Source organism: Syngnathus acus, chromosome 2 (assembly GCF_901709675.1).
Source record: "Syngnathus acus chromosome 2, fSynAcu1.2, whole genome shotgun sequence".
NCBI lineage: Eukaryota > Metazoa > Chordata > Actinopteri > Syngnathiformes > Syngnathidae > Syngnathus > Syngnathus acus.
In genome coordinates this window covers 10,025,407-10,048,278 of record NC_051088.1, presented here as the reverse complement: position 1 = coordinate 10,048,278, position 22,872 = coordinate 10,025,407, and the positions used below count along the sequence as shown (strand labels likewise).

At 41.5% G+C, this 22,872-nt stretch overlaps 2 protein-coding genes across 3 annotated transcripts; both read right to left on the bottom strand.

Annotated features, from left to right (window-relative positions):
* Nucleotides 1–711: 711 nt before the first annotated feature.
* LOC119119576 (vesicle-associated membrane protein-associated protein B-like) lies at nucleotides 712–5,235 on the bottom strand. 2 transcript variants are annotated; one of them, XM_037245982.1, is made up of 6 exons: nucleotides 4,892–5,235; nucleotides 4,103–4,255; nucleotides 3,259–3,362; nucleotides 2,907–2,987; nucleotides 2,475–2,606; nucleotides 712–1,643 (listed from the first exon to the last, which is right to left on the bottom strand). In XM_037245982.1, the coding sequence occupies exons 1-6, from the start codon at nucleotides 4,947–4,949 to the stop codon at nucleotides 1,473–1,475; spliced, it is 699 nt and encodes a 232-aa protein (XP_037101877.1). In that variant the 5' UTR covers nucleotides 4,950–5,235; the 3' UTR covers nucleotides 712–1,472. The 2 variants fall into 2 exon arrangements, with proteins under 2 accessions (XP_037101877.1, XP_037101876.1); XM_037245981.1 differs by having other exon boundaries at nucleotides 2,475–2,657; nucleotides 4,892–5,233.
* Nucleotides 5,236–8,025: 2,790 nt separating this feature from the next.
* gnas (GNAS complex locus) lies at nucleotides 8,026–22,603 on the bottom strand. Its single transcript, XM_037245980.1, has 12 exons — nucleotides 21,001–22,603; nucleotides 19,012–19,084; nucleotides 17,774–17,828; nucleotides 17,572–17,691; nucleotides 14,227–14,324; nucleotides 12,986–13,040; nucleotides 12,790–12,863; nucleotides 12,053–12,111; nucleotides 11,834–11,954; nucleotides 10,978–11,108; nucleotides 9,977–10,044; nucleotides 8,026–9,145 (listed from the first exon to the last, which is right to left on the bottom strand). The coding sequence occupies exons 1-12, from the start codon at nucleotides 21,137–21,139 to the stop codon at nucleotides 8,999–9,001; spliced, it is 1,140 nt and encodes a 379-aa protein (XP_037101875.1). The 5' UTR covers nucleotides 21,140–22,603; the 3' UTR covers nucleotides 8,026–8,998.
* Nucleotides 22,604–22,872: the final 269 nt, after the last annotated feature.

The following is a 22,872-nucleotide window of genomic DNA, read 5'->3' as shown; positions in this document are numbered from 1 at the left end:
GTGATCTGTCTCCATCTGCCGGACATATGCGTTATGACAGAAAAGTCAACAGAATGTCTTTTTTTTCCGGACGGTTGTTAATTATGTGAATTCTAAAGACAATACACTAAAAATAGTTGCATTATTTCGTTACTTTTTTTTGTGTCTTTGCCACCGATTCAAACCATTCAAACTTTTATTCTAAAACTGCCACTTTTACCGTAGTTCAGTTTTTTTTTTTTCTTCCCCAACTTTTTTATTCCAAATAGGAGCAGTGTGGGTCATTCAAAACATTTTGAGAACGTTCCTACTTTTTACAGTAAAATCCCTCAATAGATTAAATTTCAAACTTTTTATGCTATTTATTTTTATTAGTATTTTGACAAAATCACAGCCTTACTTAGGACCTTTAATGGCATTCTGGCAGTCCCCGGGCCTGGCATTGTTTACCAACTGCATTAAAAAAAAAAAAGACTTAGCTGTGCCTGTGTGGTTGAAATTACTAGCCTAGGGGTTTTATTGTGTAGCAAATAAAAATACAAAAACTGTTATTTGTGTGATATTAGTTTCAGATGACCTTTTTGCAACTGGGTTCACATACTCTTTCTTGCAATTGTGTGTACACATATATATTCACATAAAATAAAAAATTAATTTCCAATTTAAATTGTAGAAACACTCAAGATTCAGAAGCAGGCAGGCGGCCAAATACAAAGCAGTGACAGCTTGAACTGTTGTTGCATACAAGTGTTTATTGAAAACGTCCACATTGGTTTTGCATGAAGTTTAATGAGTTGGCGGCTACACTCTTTCCGCACACAAGTGGAGGGCCATTGCTGGCAAAGTGCAGTCTGGGAAAACCGAATACATTTTTTAATCATATGACTAGAAGATATTCTCTTTATGGTTCTGATAGCAGATACTGAACAAAACCCCCAATAACTTATAACAGGATATCTGACATGTGCTCTTCTTTTGCAAGCATCCACCCTCTCACCCGCAATACACAAACACACACAAACAGACACACAAAGTTGGAAGTCCAGAATATAAATGCTCACTTCACTAGTGTTCAATCTCTGTGTGTATTATCAGTAATAAGAGAATGTGTTGGTTTTAAGTGTCATCAGTCGGGAATCAATGGAAGCCTTGAGCCACATCACCACTAATCATTACCCGTGCAAGCTCGTAAGGATCGAGAGCTAAGGACGGAGTCACTGGAGTTGAAGGTGATCATTTCACACACAGAAAAAAAAAAAAAAGAAAGACAGAAAAGTCAAGGTTTAGCTTCTTTGTTTTCTCAGAACACATTCAAAGGTTTCTTTTTAGCTCTGCCATGACGAGCCAGAACAATATTGCCTTGAGGGTTAACAATAAGAACAAGAGAAAATGTAAAGCCAAGAAGACTTCATGTTGCCGTCAATGACACGTGTCCGTCCATGCCATCCATCTGTCTGTCCATTCGTCCCATCACGTGTAGTCTGTCTGTGCGTCTACAGGGCCAGCTTGCCGATGATGACTCCGATGACGAAGAAGAGGACGCACAGAGCCAGCACACGGGTGCTCAGGCCTTCGTCTCTCGTGGCCAAGGACGCCATGACGGAGGAAGAGGGGGAGTTGGCAGCAAGCCCCGTCAATTTTCGCTTCCGCAGCCCATCGTTCTCCTGCCACGAAGAGGCAGTGCACACACACAAATCAAAACGGTTATGAAAAAAGTAAATACAACGGTCGTGGAATTCTATTGGCACCAGAGAGCTCTGAGAAACGTTACAATACAGTAATGCCTCTGGGGACCGAGCCTTTCAGCATAATATTTTCTTAACTCCTTCAAAACGGTTTGCTCTACCTCAAACACTTAAATATACCCTGTACTACGACCCCCAAAACACTTTGACATAATTTTGAATTCATGCCTTGATTTTGGAAAAAATAAACACGCGGCACAGACATTTCATATTCATCGACAGGCTTCTTTGAACAAATGCTTGCCTCAGTTGAAATTATCCCATCAATATACTTCCTTAAGACCAATTTGTTTTAAGATTGTGCTTTGACACAATCTTGTGACATTTAGAGCATTTTACAAAGAGCAATAAATAGTTGATCAGAGTGACAGAAATTAGAATAGGCAAACGAGCAAATAGTGAACTGTGCTTTTTGGGAGAAGCTCTAAATGCACATGTCATCAGTAAGAATGTAGTTTTACATATCTCTCATGAGGTATACAAAGGTCCGCCTGCCTCATGTCAGAACCAAGAACATTGAAATGAAAGCAAAGTCCACACAGAGTAAAATTGCTGTGAAATGCAAACCTAACTTTGATAAGCCACTATTCGCTACTGAGATAACATTCTCATAGTTTGACGTAAACCCTTAAATTCGCTCGTTGAGAGGGTCTAATTTTTCTCAACAGGGATCCTGGTGTAAGATGTACACTGCTAATCGTGTGTCAGTTTTGTCGGAGCTCTGCAAAAAATAGGAAAGCATGGCCTCACCCTGATCTGTTTGTTCTCTTCTCGTAGTCTCTGGACGTCTGCCTGCAGTCGTTTGTACTCCTCCATAATCTTCTTCACCTCTCCGTCGTCCAGCGAGGCGCTGGATGACTTTGGCGGAGAGACGTACTCCGACTTAACAGAAGAGGTAGAAGAATGCACAGTGTGGTAGCTTTCAGGCTCATGCTGCAGCGAGAGAGAGAGAGAGAGAGAGAGAGAGAGAGCGAGAGAGAGAGAGAGAGAGAGAGAGCAAGAGATAGAGAGAGAGACAGAAGGTGGGGGAGGTATACAGAGTGATCAAAATCAAAATGAAAAAATTATAATGCTGGGACAGTGATGAATTTGCTCATGGTGTCGACGTGAACTGCTCAAAGTGCTTGCCGTACATCAAAATGTTGATGAGAAGGTGAAAATGTGAGCTCAGAAGACGCTTACCGCTTTGTCATTTTCAAGAGGCATCTCGAAGGCACATCTCAACTTTGAATCCATCAGTTCCTCGGGCTTGGCCTCCTTCCACTGTGAATGTCATCACAGAAAAAGAAAAAAAGAGCTAAGATACAACTCATGACTGATTAGTTAACATCCTTCAGAATACTGTTTAACTTGATGTATTTCACACAGAAATGAGAACTCACTGGAAAAAATAAATAAATCAATATTTAACCAGCGTCCCAGAACGGATTGTGCTCAACCTTAGTGTTTCTATTGTATTAACTTGTATGGCTGTCTGAGAAATCCAATGAAACTGGTCAGTTGAATTGAATGAAGGTTAAATATTGATACTCACAACACTCTCCATGTCAGTCATGTCGTAGGGAGCCAGCATGGAGAGCACCATGAATTTGTGCTTACTCTTCTCATTGGGGTCATAGTCAAAAGGCTGCAGCATAACTGTATAGGGCACGGAATATGAATTTTATTTTCTCATACAATTAAATAATCATCATTGGAATAACATATAGAGGGGAGAATGTGCAAACTCCAGACAGTAAGAACAGGGCACAGCTTTGAATCGTGAACCTAAGAACAGTGAGGCGGTCATGCTAAGCGCTTTTCCTCTCCATTGCCTGATATTAGAAATAAACCACAAATATTCAATGGTTTCAGTATACAGTGCTAAGTACTGTACATCAAATGGATTTAAGTCCATGAAATTTGCAGCATGACCAACAATTTTGGCTCCGGTTTCCTCCCACATTCCAGACATGCATGGTAGGCCAATTGAACAATCAAAATTGTCCATGGGTGTGAGTGTGAAATGTTGTTTGTCTTGATATGCCCTGCGATTGGCTGGCAACCGGTTTGGGGCATACCCCGCTTACCGCCTCAAAGACTGCTGGGATAGGCTCCAGCACGGCCACGACCCTCGTGGGGATAAACGGTTCAGAAGATGAATTAACGAATAAATAAACCTTTTACCATATCTTAATTTACTGAGATGCACCTGTACGATTGTCTAGTGTTTCTTTGCCATGCCAGTAGATGTCATGTGGATACAAATATTATGACTTTGTTGCATGGAAAATCAATCTCTCACAGGGTTGGTTCTGCTTTAAAGTCTCACATCACAGTAACAAGAGATATTCAAACATAGCTATCGGATTGGCGATACATCCGGCACGACATCTGACCAGAAACATTGATGGAGGTCCCGGCGTCGATGATGCCGCTGTTTGGGCGAACACAGTAACGACGAGGTGCGGTTGTCTTGACTTTGAAACACACATTTCTATCTGTGGGGTTGGTGAGCTTCAGAGTGGCAGTGACGACATCTGTGAACGGTCCTGGGGATGAAAACACACAGAAGATTAGACATACTATATAGACAAATCACATTATCTGTACATCAATATTACAACCAAGAAAGTGCTCCGTATATCATTCAACAGCTTCCCACCACCACCTTAGTGAGTTTAAGAATCTAAGAAGATTTAGAGCAAACCTCACATTAGGTAGATTGCAACAATGTGTACGTAACTAAATAATTAAAAGCTCAGCACTGTAGAAAGTATTTTAAACATTCTAGGCTGACTGCTAGGTGTTAGCATGTTAACAGAAAACAGACGTCAAAAAGAGTGAAATCGCGGCGTTTAAAGAATTATAAAGACTGAGCCTACTAGTGAGTCAATGAATGTGATCAACGGCGGGCCTGCTCTGACGCTGCAATGACAGCTAGCTAGCTAGCTAGCTAGCAGTCAAGCTAGGTAAGAAGGATTCTAAGCTGCTACCTTGTTAACGCAAGCGCACCTTTGCTATTTCATCATTAAAATACACCGTGCACACTAATAGTGTGCAACTTGCCCGACAAATAATCTTAATAAACATGACGGGCAGACATGAAAAGGCAACGCAGGGGCGGTGTCGAACCAGTTGAGCGTGTAGCCACCGAGGCGTTACCGGCCCTGCCCTGGTGGAGTTACCTCGAAATTTCAGCTCGTGTTGCGGCTCCAGCACCAGGACTTGTTCTGGTCTGGCCATGACCCAGAGCTTCTTCCTTGTCGGGGCGGCGAAGGCAACGATCTGGATCACAGGTAGCAGGGAGAGGCGAGGTTGCAGCTGGTTGGCTCCGGAACGAAAAATACTGACGTACGCGGCTTCCTGCGAGGCGAGAAGGGGGCGGACTGCGACTACGACTACGGATATAATGTGAAAGGGGCACCGGGTAAACTGCCCGCCTGACTCACTGACTGATTGCTAGCGACAGCTGCTGGAAGCTAATTTGCTAAGTATGCTAGCGTAGCAGCGAAAGGAGAGACGGCGAAGACAAGAAAGTGGACTTGGCGAAGGGGCGGGACCTTGAATATTGTTACTAATTTGCATATAAGAGAGCGAATGTATACACATATAGTTATATATAAATGTGTATAAAACACGTAAAGTACTTATTAAAAAATAAACTATACATATAAATAGAACGTAAAACAATAAGTCATTCATTTCATCAATGTGATACCTACTGTACCAATTTTGTATCGGTCCATTGAAAGTAATCTACTTTCTGTACCGCTTGTCCCCACAGGGGTCGCGGGCGTGCTGGAACCCAGCAGTCATCGGGTAGTAGGCGGGGGACACCCTGAACCGGTTGCCAGCCAATTGCAGGGCACACAGAGACGAACAATCATCCGCAATCACACTTGGGGGCAATTTGGAGTGCTCAGTCGGCCTACCATGCATGTTTTTGAGATGTGGGAAGATGAAAACCCACGGGGGCACAGGGAGAACATGCAAACTCCACACAGGGAGGGCCGGAGGTGGAATCGAACCCGCATCCTCTGAACTGTGAGGCGGACGTGATAACCAGTGCCACCTTACATTTTTCATTTCATTGTAGTTTTGTAGAATCAACAATTAAAATGTGGGTAAAATGAGTTACTCAACTCAATTGTTGAAAATTTCCCCCCGATATTCTCCCTTTACATAAATGATCCCAAAACATGTAATAACGTGAATTTTCAAATTTATGCAGATGATGCTGTAATTTACACTCACGCAAAGAGCGTTAAATAAGTAAGTAAATGACTGGCTTTGTTAATCTTGTTTGCTGACTGCTGGGATAGGCTCCAGCACGCCCGTGACCCCCATGGGGACAGGCGAAATAAAAAAAATGGATGGATGGATGTATTTATATGTATGTATGAATTTATATGTATGTTATATTTTCTTTCTTCTGTATTGGCCTGCCTGGGGACTACGGCTGAAAACTAGCTTTGTAGCTATATTCCGGCATATTTATATTTGGTTTTATACTGATGTTCATTAATGTGCATTGTCCCTATTCAAATAGTTAAATAAATACATAAACAAACATTATGTATCAATTTTAGACAAGGGAGCATTGTCATGTAATATTCGCAAATTTCAGGTGTTTGATGGCTTACCAATGGAGCAAAAAAAAAACTTTTTTCATTTTACGGGGATCACCAATGTGGTGCTCATGGACCCCAGGTAGCCCCCAAGGACTAAATGAGTAGCCAGTGAACCTGTTCTAAAAATATCTTACCAGTGATGAGATATTGTGCGTTTCTAGGAATGTTGTGTAAGCAATCATTTGAAAATGTGACCATCGGCAGATTTCAAGAAACTGTTATTTATATTGATTTCGGTTAGTTTCATCATGATTAATTTTAAATTATTTTTTAAATTAAAACATTATTAATAGTAACATTATTAGGGATGATAGAGCAAATTTGTTGATTGGATGTGTGATATTTTTATTTTGATGTTTTGCCATGACATTTTTCTAATGTAAAATGCAGGTCTTGGCTCAGTAAAGGATGGAATTTTTTTATAACGCTTGTTCTCATTATGGAGACAGGTAAGATGAATTCTAATTGCAAATGACTAAGGCCAAGTGGTACTCTCAAATTTGTTTGATCTTAGCAGTTTTACTGTATCATTACAAAAGTAGATTTTACTGCCCAGGACTGGCAAAGGCAACAAAGTATGCTTGTTAGACAATTTTAATTTCCAGTGTCCAGACTATGTACTTCAGATCAATGGTGCAGCTGTGAGAAAGTCATTTGAGGACACTTCATGCTGAGCCCTTTGAAGAACTACTGCAGATCAGATGAGGAAAGACTAACATAGCAGGAAATTCCACATTCTCCTGCAATTTAAGGGAGTAGCAACACGCAGCTTGCGTCTCGAGTGTTGTGTTGTTGCATGTGTAAGGACGGGCCTGGTGCTGTTTTCACCCCCCCAAAAGAATCTTTATTTCTCAAGAGCTCCGTTTCAGAAGACGCATAAATGATGCATACATATAATGAGAGATGACTGATGTGCACGCTAGGGAAGAAGGACCCATTGCCCCCCCTTTCTCCACAAATAAAATGAAAAGGATTTTTGGTTGTTTTTTTAGGAGATATTTGGGTAGGAAAAACATGACTCGTGTAAAAACAAGGCAATGTTTTGAATCTGATCATTTTCCCTTTTAAACTTTCCAAAATGTATGCGAGAAAACAAAAGAACTTCCGTTGAAAGGATTTAACTTAGAAGCAAGATGGACACTGTTGAGTGTACAGTTTGCCATATGATTCCTAATAAAATACTTTTGATTTTAAAACCCATATATATTTTATTATTCATTCTTTCGGGTGAGGAGGGGTATGGATCCAAAAAGAGAAATTTAAATCATAAAGGGGGAAAAATGAGGAAGAGAAATGAGCCTACAAAAAGCTACAAATGTTTGTCCCTCAGGTCCCCAAAGGAGAGCGCGAGACAGCCTGGAGGATGAAGATAACGAAAAGGAAGGAAGTGGTGAAGCGAAGGGGTTGGTATTAATTGGCCAAGCTATACAGCGCAGTATGACACCCACTTTAGCTCATTATACACGTACTGTCGTGATCAAGGCACAGGGATCTTCTAAAAGTTATTTTTTCCTCAATAAAGTTGTACAAAATAATACATTTTACAGTCTGTACAAGAATAATAGTTCAGCAGTAAAGTAAAATAGACAGAGACGGGGGGAGGGAGATTTCAGGGAGATAAAGTGTCCTGTTTGTTTTTGCCATTTTCTTCCTCCCTTTACATTTTAGAATTCTTCTTTTTTTTTTTCCCTCTCTAGTGCAGATGTAAGTCAGAAGAGAAAAAGCGGTGGTTTGAGGAAGGAGGAGAAAATGAGAGAAAAAGACCACGCAGGGCACAATGGCACACAAGTCCACACAGACCCCCAAAAGTAAGAAAAAACAAACAAACAGTTGTGTTGGCAAAAGATATTTTTCTTTAACTTAGATACTGTATTGGATACTTTTTTTTCCCCGTTTGCTAAGTCCCATAGAAGTCTTCAACTCAAACGTACGATGTATCATTTTTAGTCAAGTGGAGGAGGGATGGTTCCTCCGTTCCATTGTCCTTGTGTTGATTTCAAATTCCAGCAGGGGGCCGAAGGGAGACACCTGTCCCATTTGCGGACAAGACAAAGAAAACACCTCTTTCTTTGCTTTTAAACTTGTCAACCCTGCAACTGGGCTCCAATGGGTTGGAGAAAAAAAAAATCAAAATAAAAGTGGGAGGCCACTCTGCATAACAGTTTCTGGATTTCTTTTGCAACTCAGTAAATGCAGATTTGATGTTACTTTTGAATATCGCGATATGCATATGTGAGAGGAAGGACTGCAGTGTGTGTGTGTGTGTGTGTGTGTGTGTGTGTGTGCGCGCGCGCGCATCCTCATGCTCACATGTACGGTTTGATCCAAAATCCTGAGCATGACACTTATTTCTGTGTAGTAGATGAGATCTGTTACAGTTTGCTCGTTCCATCAAAGTAGCAGCACTCCACGTGGCTGCAAATGTAAAGTGAATTCCAGTCCAGACTGCGTGAAAGAGGAGGAAAGTGGCCAAAGTGAATGTTGGCTTTAGGCCACGCCCCCCCCAGACTCGGAGTTAGCAGCAAGGGGAAGTTGGCATCGTGTACTGTGTGACGTGTCTTTTTGGCATGTCTGTGGAAGAGTTCAAAGACTCAGGGTGTTCCCAAGTTTGTTCTGTTTTTGATTTGCTTTTTCCTTTACGTTTTTTTTTTTGCCGTCCCATCACAAGAGCTCGTACTGCCGCAGGTGCATCCTCTGGATGATGTCTCGACAGTCGTTGAAGACGCGGCGGATGTTTTCCGTGTCGACGGCGCAGGTGAAGTGGGGGTAGCAGTAGTGCCTCCCGTCGCCGCTGGCAGTGCTGATCCTCTGGAAGGAACAAGTGACAATCTCAGTATTTAGTATTTGCTGAATTCTAGCCATCTCTGGGGTTGGCCATTTTAGCGCTTGTCAACTACCAGGCAAAATAATATTGGTTCATTCAATAAGCTTCTTTTGTCGTGCAATTGTTTAATTGTACTATGCAGACCACATCCAGGTTCACAGAGGAATCTTTTTGTTTTTTTTAACTAAACGGAAACAAATTCACTTTTCAATTTCGTACCACTTATCCCCACGAGGGTTGCGGGCATGCTGAAGCCTATCCCAATGATATTTAGTAATTGTTTTAAGATGCACCTATTTTGTATTTTTGCGCCACCCTTTTACATGTCAGCGCAGATTCTGTGTTTCGTTTGTTCGAGATGTCTGACGACAAATTCATAGTAGATCCTGGGACTAATCAAGTCTAGATGGATGCTACTGCTCAGTCGCAGAAACTGAATCCACAGCGCCCTCTTTTGGTTGCTACCAAGCAGTATTTTGCCTCCTAGTGCTTCACCTATAAAAACTGTTATTGGTAACACATAGATTTACATTGAATTCCACAATTTTTTTGAGGAAAAAAAAAAAAAGTACAATAAGTATGTTTACAGTGGAATGGCTCAAAGTTGAATGCGTCCATGATCATATGCATCAGAATGCTGGGAGAAGAAAACAAGTGTAGACCAGTGTGTCAAAATGATTGTGTTAGACATTTTGCTCTATTTTAAAATGAAATCTAAAGAATAAGAGTGTGCAAAAATGAGTTTTTCTGGGGGGTGCTGCGCCACCAATGGAAAATCAGTGGCTCAATAAATAAGATGAAACATTTGCACTCACCAAGAATTCATCTCTTATGAAGTACTTCGCCCTTGTGACACGGGGATCTTCTGCAGGTTCGGGTGTCGCTGCAAGAGTATAAAGGGCCACAGAGGTGGATAAAGACACCAATTTAGATGGGGGGGTAAAAAAAACTGTTGGGACTAAATGTGGAGATGTGGTTCTGCTGCTGCTCAGTGCATAGGTGATCTCTTTCAAGTGGGACACAGGACCCCTGGCCACTCCACTCATTAAAATCAAAACCTTTATGCACTATAACCTATCTTTTTTTAAAAGTATACAGCATAAATAACAGCATTTATAGATTTGCATAGCTTTACCTGCACTGATGGATTGGTTTAGCGTGTTAAAGAGATGAAAGAAAAAAAAAATTGGAAGATGTGGCTTTTGCCTCCATTTTCTTCCTGTAGGTGACCCCTTGAAAGAAATGGTTTGGGCAACCCTGGTTTCAATGAAGGAGCTAAACAGTGGATTAAATGGTCTTGACAGTAGCAAACCTCACTGGATGTGGACACAAGGGAGAGATTGATGACAAACTGACGAGATGGAAAATATCAATATTAACAAGAGTCCAGGTCAACCTCCCAAAGAAATTATAGGTTTATTGCCAAAATGCATCTTGGCAAGGGTGCTACCATCTTTGACCAAGCCTGTTGCATTCAGGTTTTTTTCTTTTCTTAAATATCTTCAAAAGCAATGTCTGATTTTCAATGGCCAATTTGGATATCTTTTTCATTATTACTTTTGCCAGATTCATATTATTTCTGTGACCACTGTGGGCTTTTCTTTCATAAACATTAGGGTACCAAAAATGTTGTCCATGTGTGTGCAACAATGAGAGGGGGAACAGCTCAGTTGTCTTTTAAGTATTTGGCTGTTTCCCGCTCTGATTCTCTTATATAGAACAACAAACTCTTGATGCTATGCTATGCTATATATCCTGCACGTTAACAGTTTATGTGATTGTGTCTAGTGAGAAGGTCTGTCCAAGAACTGCTCACCATCATCAGGTGTAGTGTAGCGAGCAAATTCCGGAAAGTATTCCTCAATTTTGGACTTCCCTGCCAGCACTTTCTCCGCAAGGAGGTCCTGTTTATTTAGGAACAAGATGACAGAAATGGTTCGCAGCCACCTGAGGAGTACAAGAGAAATGAGCCATCAAACCAGGCGCAAGCATTTACTGGAGGAAAACCATAACAAAAACTGCATTAAGAACTTGGTAGTCGCCAACTAATGTGTAGTGAGTTTCAAGATCACCGGATGTTGTAAATATGGAAATGAGTGATGGACATTTGACGCTGATGTGCAGCATTTGTTGCTAGGGAACACTCATGTATATGATTATGTAAGGGGTGAAGAGAAAAAGCAGGATGCTTCACAACCCAGATGGGAAAGTGACTTTTGAAAGTAGCTCAGGAGCATTCCAAAAGCATTTCTAAACCCTTTAGAAAAGGGTGTCAAACTCTGGCACACGGGCCAAACTTGGCCAGCAGTGTAATTATATTTGGCCCGGGAAGACAAATTGTGCATCAACTTTGTGTCAATACAAAAATTGCCAAGTGTCTTTATGTTTAATATAAAGAGGCGCTACTAGCAATTTTTACTACCATTCATCTTTTTAAAATGTTGAACAGTTTTTACTAGTCTTTGATTTCCAAACCAGTTATTTATCAGTTTGTTGTGCAGCCTATACCGTACATAATGAGACATTCATACATTCATTTGGGTTGACAGTCATAATGGCCCTCAGAAGGAAATTATGACTACGATGCGGCCCGCAACAAAAATGAGTTTGACACCCCTTCTTTAGAAGGTCAAAATGATCGGGCCCTTTATCAACTTTTCACCCCACTTCACCTGTTGTTCCAGATGTTCTTGAAGAGGTTGAGAGCCTCCTGTAAACGGTTGGTCTGATTGTCCTCTCTGATCACCATGTTGTAACTGCTACTGGCCACCACGAAGATGATGGCCGTCACGTCTGCCGGTAGAGAGGCACGAAAAAAGAAAGAGTTACAAACGGCGCAGAAACTCGGTGGCGAACGAATCAAGCGGCAATAGATGATGTTCACACGCTACCATTAAAGCACTGGATCCATTTCCGGCGCTCATCTCGTTGACCACCAACATCAAACATGCTGTCAATCAAAAGAGATGGTTCAGAGATGAGAAATACTGATACCATGTGGCAACAAACGGTGTTGAAATTGACTTCATTCAGCAAGTTGTGATTACATGAATGAACCTCACAACATCTAACTACGGTGTTTCAATTGAAGTGTTTATTTCTATTGGGAAACGTTTGTGAAACTGCAAAAAGGCCAGCAGGGGAATATGCGTAAACGTGAAAGCCTGAGAAATGAACTGTAAGTCAAATGGCTATTAATCTGTATGTCTTCAGGGAGTAATAAACGGCGGTTATTGCATGTTACGAACGACAGGTAACACATGAGCGATAAGGATGAATGTCCTTATTGAGCCAAAAGTTCAACGTGGCATGACACATTGCATTCCGGGAATCGTGCTAATTCCCCGAATGGTTTGCGGCGCTCTCTGTAAATAGTTGTCCGAGCTCAAGCTAAACATCATGCTCTACTTCGATTTGATCTGACCGCGCTGTTATGAGCATGTGCTTTAGCTTACGTCAGGCAAGCCCCATCTGGGTCCTGTCCAGTATTATACAATAGATTTTCTTTTCAATCCTTTTCTGATATTCAAACTAGAAAATCTGGAAGCAACTTTCTAACTAATTATTGTTTATGATTTCACAGTCAGTAAACTGTTAAGACATGATGGGTTTTATGTTCTTGACTTACTGGAAATTAACTTTATCCACTTGGAACCTTGTTTCAAAGATCCCTGATGTCAGCACTCTGCACCGCAGCAGATCCTGGTACCAAAGGGAAAAAAAGTTGTTGATATCAATGATGAACTCCCCGATTTTGTTTTGGTAAGAGTTATGAAAAAGTCAGAGGAAGTATGGCAAAAGGTGAGTGGTGAGCGCAGAACCACCTGATCTGATGGAGTGTAGTCACTCTGCTTCACGATGTCAATTTTGTCTAGGAAGCTGAGCAAAGAGACAATACCAGAAAAGCTATTAGATGGTTGAAATCATTTCTTGGGATGCACAGTAAATTCAGTCAACAAAACATTTCAGATGAAAATAGCCCAAACATGCATTTTAACAATAACGTCAGTCTTCCCTCCCTTTGAGGACCTTATTTGGAGCGTGTGTGTGTGGTGGAAGACGTTGTTGAAAGACAAAGTGGAGTGATGACATGGTACAAAAGAGAGAGAGCCAGAGCCATAGTGGCGTCTGTCTGACATTACTGAGCACATTTCAAAAATAGCTCGCCGGCGCCGCAGCCTCCGGTACCGTTACCATGGAGACCCGACCACAGGTGCTATTAATAGTCTATCAGCTCCCAATCTGGTGAGGCTGGAGTGGCTCCGGGAAAGACTGACAGACTGACAGACAGACGAGGAAGAGGAGGATAAGCTCTGGCTTTTGTGCTGGACCTGACAGCAAAGAAGGAGGGATGGAACAAGTAGGCTGTACCATCACGAGTGCCACAGGGAGGAACAGTTGAATTGTGCTCTTCTTGTCTACATTTAACAAACACCAAGTGTTAAAGCTTGCGGCCAGGGCCGGCCCTCAGGATAGACCAAAAAGGCGCTTGCCTAGGGCGCCATCTGTTGGAGAGGGTGCCGAATTGCTGTTAAAAAAGCCCACTTGTTATTTTTACACTTGATATTATGGATGGGGATAATTTCTGATGATGAGATACATCGTTTAAGTTTTTGTAGCAATTGCTTTTTGAAAGCAATTTCAAATGGAAATCTGGTTCAAAGCGATTCTGTGCCAAGTATTTATCCTAAAGTCAAGTTCTTTTGGGGGGGTGCTGCTGGTACTTAAGTAAACACATTTGTAGTTAATTGCTGTATTTTGTGCTCTTATTTATGTTGAACAAACAAACCAGAAGCTACATTTTCCTACAAAATGCTGCCATTTATTTTGGTAAAGCATTTTTATGGGGGGGGGGGGGGGTCAGTAGTTATACATTGTTTGCTCTATTGCACACATTTTGTAACTTTGCCATTCACATTTCTATGAGTTTAATAAAATATAATGGAAATGAATTCAACACTTATTTCCTAAAGTTATTACAAATACACAACATTTCAAAAATGTTTAATCACACAACTGTGGCAATAATTCTATTAGAAGTCATATTTAATGTTGGGTTACTCACTATTGTGCACAGTCGATGAGTTGGTACTCATTGGATCTCTCAATGCACACCTTGACGCCCTCGTCCTGCCACAGTGTTTTTGCATGGTCGTAAAACTCCTGCAGAGGTAAAGCAAAGCAAAAAAAACATTACTAATTGCGTAGGAAAACAGTCTGGTTTTAAAGAGCAAAATAAATGGGGACTAAGGCACAGACATTTGTGCAAGATGGACTCAGTCCTCCAATCAGTAGTGACTTCTTAGAAAGAATATCAATTAGAGGTTGCTGAGGAAAAAAAAACGAAAAAAAATAGCGTTTTATGTCTTTACTGCTAGTAAATAGAGTTGGGGTGGTTTTGAGACAGGCGCAAACATGCGTGTCAGGGTTTGTTTTCTGTTCTTCTTAAACTCATTAGCAAATGTCAGGTATCCTACCATCGCCAGCTAGAACACACTGTTTAAAGACTATGTTATATTCATTTGGCAAATGACGCTTGTGTGAGTGCAAAGCGTCTTCCACTAAATCATTGTGCACGGTTAAACTTGTGTCATACGAGTTTATGCTTTGCGAGCTAACTTAGAGTAGCTTGCTCCAAAGCGCAGCGATTAACATATCGCTAAGCAGTGATCAAGTGTGAGTGTAGAGAGATATTATTGTGGGAAATATGTACAAAATAAATAAAGAGCAGGTGTGCGCCGGCAACTGCCCACGTAACAGAAGAAATCATCGATAGGATAAGCGATTCTAAAAGGATTGGTTAGTGACAGCCCTAACTGCACCCCAATCATCAAAACAATACTCTTAACCTGTCTGATGTGTTTTTACCCCCAATGTATGGTACTAAATGACAAAAACAAATCGTACTACATTACAAAACAAAGTATATGAAGAGAATTCCTCACATTGTTTTTCCAGTGTATCAAGCTGGCAGCCATTTTAGAGCATTTTTACATTTTCAAGGCCCACAGCGGTCAATGATTAGACATAACCAAACAATTAAATAAAACAGACTCTCTTCTTTCAAAGGAAACACATGATGCTGCTTTTTATAATCAGCAGTAGAAAAAAAAGGTAGGCTGAACAAAATGCAGCCGGTTCTCCAAGTGTACTACTCAAACTGCTCTGATCTCATATCTAAAATGGGGCATCGATGTCATCTACTGTTGGTTGTGCCTCAGTAAAGTTGCTTCCAAGTTTGAAATTTACAGAGAAGACACTCCCCGACCTAACCCTGTTGAAAAAAACGCTATTGACATGTACTGTATATTAAAAAAAGATAAACAAGAGAGACAGAGGAACTCTGAAAACGGCAAAAACGTAAGATGAAACAATGATTAACAATAATATTTAAAACAAATTATAAAATAAAAAAATCTAAATAAATTGTAGCTACATTTTTATTGCTTTATTTAGCTATTTGCAATTTAACGATTGAGGTACCCACTGTCAAACATGCTCACTCAAACTAAGCAAAAAAAAAAAAGTGAAGCGACTTAGGAGCGGAGTGCTTGACTAGCTTGTTGACACCACCAGTGAGAACGTTGTGCCTGGGTGACGGCTGTGTACAAGACTGTCAAATGTAAATAAAGGCAGAGTAGAATTAAAAAAAAATTGAAGACAACTCTGTGCACAAACTGTTACACAGCACAGCACTGACTTCACATTTGGCCTCACGTATCTTCTGTAGCATGTTTTGGAGCACAACATAACATCTCTCTGTTCACTACACTTGCCTACATTTGAAAGAAAGTTATAAATTTTTTTTAAAAAAAACACGCTAAATATCAGAAAAGCAGGCTCTATATTTTGTGCACAGTATGCATTAATTTAATCCCCAAAAATTTTGTGCTTTATTTATCTATAGGTTCAAAAAGCTTTATTTGTTTGTTTTCTTAGTCCAATTTTATATTAGAACACAGGAGATCACAAATGGGGTTTAGGTGAGGAATCAATTTGAGTGATACTCCAATGTTTATTATACTTCAAATTATTTGTCCTTCAAACAATCTGCAATGAATGTGTTTTGGAATGATAGATTGCCATATATCGATGGTTGTAACTGTTAATTCTGTAAATTAGAATCACAATTATGTGAATATTCATTATTTGCTGAAATATGCCATGGTCGAGTTAGGTCCCTATCGCACATCGGGGACTTCCACTCTTCTGTGTTGTAATGACTTTGTTGGTTCAGGTATTTTCTTTCTTTGTATTGAGGGATTGGCACACGCATGGGCCAAAACCCTTTTTTAAAGAACAACTCTCCATGACGGCAAACTCATCATGTGTTTAACACAGAATTCTTTCATAATCATGTCATGTGCTTGCAGCAACAGAAAATACTCACTCCATTCCGCTAGCCACTCTATCCTAGCGTGACGTCCTCTTTCCTCTTTGTTCAATTACAAATACTGCATTAAACCTGACCAGTTCACATGAAACAGGATGTGATGCTAATTAGTCAGGTACACACATTGATCATAATAATCATCAGGAAATTGGGGGAAAACTTTCCCCCCCCCCACACAAGGACACGATTGATGGGCATGTTTTCCCAACATCAATGGTTAATTCAAGAACTGAAGCTCAAAAAGGAAAGAAACACTGTGTTGGTCATAAAATCATGAAAGCAAATGGGATTTTTTTTTAATAGGGGAAGTGGAGCAGTGCCCCACCAGATGATACTGAAGCGAAAAAGGTGAGCTACCTTTTTTTCCAACTGGCCTCACAAAGTTTACCAAGCAACAAGTGACAGCCAAAAGGAATCAGAGAATCTGTGTTACAGGATATTGCTGAGCCAACTACATAGCAAAAATATCAGACACAAAGTTCGAGAATTAAAAGCTGAAGAATTGGAATAAAAATGTCGCTGCTTTTCTCACCATTTAAAATGTGCTTGTTGGCATTTTTTGTTCAAGCATAAAACCTACAGTGTGAAATATAAATAAAACGATTTTCTGTCTAATAGAAAAATGATAAAACAATATGACGGGAGTGAGGAGGTCCCATAAGTGGCACCCGATTACCAGTCTCTTGGCCTGGACAATTAGATAATGAGTAAATCCTACTGAGGAAATGAAACTCACACAGGTATTATCCAATGATCATTAGTACACTTCTGTGTTTGTTATGACATGTCAAGGGATTATCATCTGGGCTTTGGAGACACTAACCTATGGAAAGCTGCTTACACTCAAAGCACACATGTGCAGGCTTTTTCCATTTGACACTAATCAGTTACAATGATGACAAAAAGTGAGTTTGGATCTAATTTTACAACCGTAAACAACTTTATTAATTTGTGCAGTATTTTATATTTGACCTGATCACAAAAATAATTGTGAGTATACTGTAGCTTAATACTCACGCATGGAAACTCAAAATCCTTCTGGTTGACGAGGTTGAGGATGTATTCAATGCGGAATTGGTTGTCAGGACAAGCCAACTGCACCGGAGGCATCAGCGTGCTCATAGCCGTCACTATTGTCTGTAATAAACACACAAGAGGCCAACCCACGTTACATTTAAATGTATAAGACCCAACTAAATGAATATAGGAAGCTCCTTACCTCAATGGCCTCTTTGATATTATTCTTGATATCCTGAATTTTTTGTTTCTTCTCACTGAAACAGACACAAATGTGGAAGTTAATGTGTGATTGCGTGTAAAATAGGCAGTGGCAACAAGAACGCATCTAGCACCCAATGTTTCCATCAACATCTTTCAATAACCAGCTTTCAGATTATTTTGTATTATTCTTATTCAGAGGACAACATTTATATATGGGGATCTCTTTTAAAGGATAGCAAAAACAAATAAGGGAGCGTTACAGTCAACCTCAAAGTGAGTTCGAATGTGATTGACTAAAATATGGAGGGCGTGCGTCAAAGCACACGGCTCAACCCTTATCAAAGATCAGTTTTGACGAACACAAACCTATTCACCCAGACATACACTTGTGAGAAACTATTACCAAAACAGAAAGCAACATTAAAAATGTCAGCAGTGCTGACCGTGAAAGCCAGCGGCTAATCCGAGCAACATCACATATCTGCCCGTAAGTGATGCTTCCCCATGCGTTTTGTGAGTCTTAATAAAGACAGTCACACAGTCCCGTATATTCATGGGCGGCCGGCGTGCGCACACAGCTCACAGTGTTGAGGAGTCATGCGCTGGGTCATACGCTCATCTGCCTCAGGTGCAGATTTGAAACTACAAACTTGCAAATGAGGACTTTGCCCTCATTGAAGTGGCCACAGCGGATTCAGAAGCTCCTTTGTGCAAATTACTCAACGCTGCTGTAAAATGGACTCCAAAGGCAGCACTTTTCATTTGGCCGCAAGTTATCAAAGCCTCCATGTTACCACACCAGCATGACACTAGATAGCATTTTGGCGTTCCATAACAGAGGTCTTATGTATGCCACATTGTGATGATACAATGTGCAACGTTAGCCCACTCCAACATCTCGTCTGTGAATCTTGGGATCATTTCAAGTCTTGTTGGGTTCACTCATAGTGCAGTGCAAACACTTTTGAATTAAAGACCTTCAAATAATATAGTCTAATTTTCAAATCAATTATTTGTTCCACCTTTACTATGCTTCCGCTACTTACCCAAATATTGTATGGTGCATACCTGCGTTACCTAAAGAGCAAATCCCTCTTTCGAATATTTAAATGTCTCCACTACTTTTACACATGTTCAATGTTGTCTAAAACCAAGAGTTACGTTTGTGGGAAACCACGGACACACCAATATTACCAAACTGGCTGCTCGGCCCATGGACACTTGCATCATACTCACTCTGCATTGAAGCCGTTGACATGGAGAATCCTCATCTGTTTCACAATTGTGCTCTTTCCAGATTCGCCAGCTCCTAAAAAAAAAAAAAAAAAAACAGGCTTCAATGTTGACAGGCTAACTCTAGTTTGCCATTTTTGTATTATTTGAGCAGCCTCAAACAAAAAGTTCACATCTTTCTTATATGTGTGACCCACTCTTCATATTTGAATAATATTGTTAAGAGTTCTCATCTAGTGATAACTACAACACAGCTTGGCAATCTACTTTTTCCAACCATGAGATGAACTTGTGCTGGCCAAGCACATGATGAGACCATGGAACCGTTTGTCGCTCGGGCATTTCAGTGGCTCAGCAAGCTGCTGCTCATTCCAACTCAACTGATAACATCATGCTCTGAAATATAACTGATGACCTCATGTCAAAAAGTCACCCCCCCCCCTTTTTTTTCTCTCCCACCTTTAATGTTCTTTCCTGTGCTGCACAAAAGAAGACCTAGGAGGACCACTGTCAACTGGCAGCAGGAAATATGTCTGCGGGACGTCTGAGGCTTGATAAATACCATGTCGGTGGCGTGTAACATAATTCTGCCCATATGACTTGATCTGCAAGGATGCAGCTCAATTTCTCATGGATGCTTCTGCGGATCTTTAGATAACCAAGATAAAAACATTTTCTTTTTCCAAGTAATCCTTTCAATCTTAATCTGGACGGTGTTGTAATAGTCGCTGGTGTCTGTTACTTGACTGTCCAGCTTGCACAAGTATTTGCCAGCCAACTTCCTCTCACACTTAATTCTTTTGGCACACTCATGGAGTTGTTGAAAATTACAATTATCATCAGCGTGTGTGACAACTAAACAAGTCGACCTGAGAGTTTTTTTTTTTAACTAGGGTGCTTGCTGTCGCTTAGGCGATGTTCACAGTGCAGCTAAATTCGGATTTTTCTTTACCTACGAGCGATACACATCTGATTTTGTTTCGTGCAGTGTGAATTCAGATTTTTTTTCCACCCTGGGCCTCTTTTGTATATCAATTGGACATGTATGCAATTATTGTCAACTTCTTAGCACATCTCACTATTATGTGATTACAGTTTAACAGAAAACAAACATGGATCCCTTGGTTTTTCCGCTGCAAGCTTTTCCTATCTTATCCACCAGACCTCAACCTCCAAAACGGCAGCCAAGCAAAAATACCGATCACGAGATCAAAGGTCCATCCAGTTGAGATGAAAACTCTGACTGAACACAAGTCAACGCTTTGTGTCGATGCCATGGCATCACCGTCACATTGTTGCCCGTCTGTTTCTAATCTGTTCTTTCATCTTGTAGTAAATGTCTAGCACTACAGAACAGAAACAGTTCAGGAACAAGATGTTCATTTTGTTTTTTGTACGAGTTTGAATCTGTTTATCAATGACTCTGCTGCGAGGTGCAATCAAAACAAATGTAAGACAAAAAATGCCAGTTATGTTAGACAGCTAAGGGTATTGTTGCTTTCATGTGGCTCCTGCCCTTCTGCTTTGTTCAAATGGACACAACTTCCTCCGCAACAGAAATATGGGTGTGTCTTTCGTGCTATATGCAGCCGCCATGGTATGGTCTCATTAAATGTTCAGACTTTTGAACAAAAGTAGAGCAAAACTTTGAAGCTGCAAATTAACAGGGGAAGAAAGAGGAGGAGTTAATGGAGGGGAGACCGTCAAGAAACTGTTATGTAATGTGGAGACCCAGCCCACCTTCAAACACACACACACACAACCACATGTTGAGTCTGTTCACTTCTACAATGAGTTGTGTGGGTGACAGTCAAATTACATGAGTGGGCTACTGTACAGCCAGAACAGTAACATCTCATATAAGTAGTGTTACTACATCACCTTTGCTTCCAAAATGATTCTGATTATCAGCCGTTAACCCGGTTAAATAGTCTGCTTGCTTCATTTTTGGAATGCCACGAATTTTCCCAAAACATGCAACAATTTACTTACCTAAAAGCAATAGTCTGTGTGTTGCTCGGTAGATTTGTTTGTCTTTTTGGAGCTGCTTCTCGATCTTTTTGTTTGCTTCTCTCTGAGCCTTCTCCTCATTTCTCTGGTCTTCAGTCTTACTGTTGCCCAAACAACCCATCTTCCCGCAGGGAAAGGCAAAAGAATGGGGAGTCCAAGGAGAGAAAGTAAGCGAAAAGGTGAGCGGACCAGTCTAGAGCCAACGTTTCACCCGAGGGTTAGGGCAGGAGCGGCTCAAATACGGAGAAGTTTCCTCCAACGGCCCGGTAAAAAAAAAAAAAAAAGGTAGTGGGTAGTAGTAGTCTATCCGTCCAGGTCCAGAATGTTTGTAATTTAAGTCCGTGGAGGGAGTTTTCGTGTCCAAAAATCGAAGCAGTTGGTGTTGCTAACGCCACAGACAGGGCCGGATTCTTTTCTCCTTTTACGTTGCTTGTTCTTTCCTCAGTTACTTCGGTCTCGACAATTGTCAGTGATGACTTGTAAAAATGACAGCTACGGCAAAAGTGGCGCTTGATCTCGGAGAAGAGGAACAGGGAGCAGAAGACGAGGAGCCCGGTGTGCATCAGCCAAAGCCCGGGTCTTGCGTCTCACTGCTGCCCGCGAAAGTCAGCGCAAATCGGCGTGAGTGTAACGCTCAACCGCACGGCGGCGCGGCTCGGTCCCAAGTCTCCTTTCAAAACACGCATTTTTTTTAAAGGTTCAATTGGTTCGGTACGGCGGTGTTTTAGTTGTTAAGGGGCCCCACCAGTAGGAAGTAAACGAACTACAGCTACATGTGTGATATTTTCATTGCTTCCGGACCAGTTCTCTGCAGCAAGCTGAGCCAGAGGGCAACAGTCTTCTGGGCCGGTTCCGAAAACAGCTCCACGAGTTCTCCTCCTTATTCGGATTGCTGCGTTTTCTCCTCCAAAGTAGGGGGCCCTCCTCCGGGGGTCTCAAGCGTGCGTGTCCCTGGCTGGTGTTATCACCCCCTCACATCACAAACGATCCCGCAGTTACACTTTTGGCCGGTTCGGATCCAAATCCAACACGTAAATAATCCGGAGCAGAAAATGGAGGCGTAAAGTGTGGAGGTGTGTGGAGGTGGAGGGTGGCAGCCTCAAAATGTCTCCAGGTTTGTTGTTAGGGTGAAAAGCAGCTGGCTGTCAGACTGGGCTTAGGGGAGCCTACATGAGGCCTGTACGTGCACGCACAAGCACGCTCGTACACATTCATGCATATTCCTCCCCCATAGTTCCGAGCTCTGTCGAAAAAAGCTACAGGTTAGCACACTGCGTGTGCGTTAACATTCGCCAGAAAGCAACAAAAAAGAAAAAAATATAGCACACAAGCTAGCTAGTCGAAGCAGCACATTTGCGCCGCCTAGGCCGCCCTCCTCCTCTTCCGCCGCCGTCGTCGCTCCGCAGCCGGCGCAGGCTTGTGGGAGTCGCAAAGCAAGGGAAGTAATGTTTCTTCTTGGAGCTTATTCTTTTTTCTTTATATTCCTCCCCCTTTCCTCTTGCTCTCCTTTCCCGAGAACAGGAGCCTACATTGAGGTAGGGCTAGGCAAGAGTCTGGGAGAGACGGGGTGGGGCCACGCCGCGCTCAGTGAACCCTGGGAAGGGGAGAGAGAGAGAGAGAGAGAGAGAGAGAGAGAGAGAGAGAGAGAGAGAGAGAGAGAGAGAGAGAGAGAGAGAGAGAGAGAGAGAGAGAGAGAGAGAGGCAGTGACGCTGTAGTTAGGGGCTTGATTTCATGGTCATGTGACCAGGCGTCGGTGGTCTCGCCATGACGTCACACCTACTTCCGGGTGACAAAAGCTTTAGTAAACTAAAATAAAGGTCAGAAGTTAATGGCTTGAATCAGTGAGTCTTTAA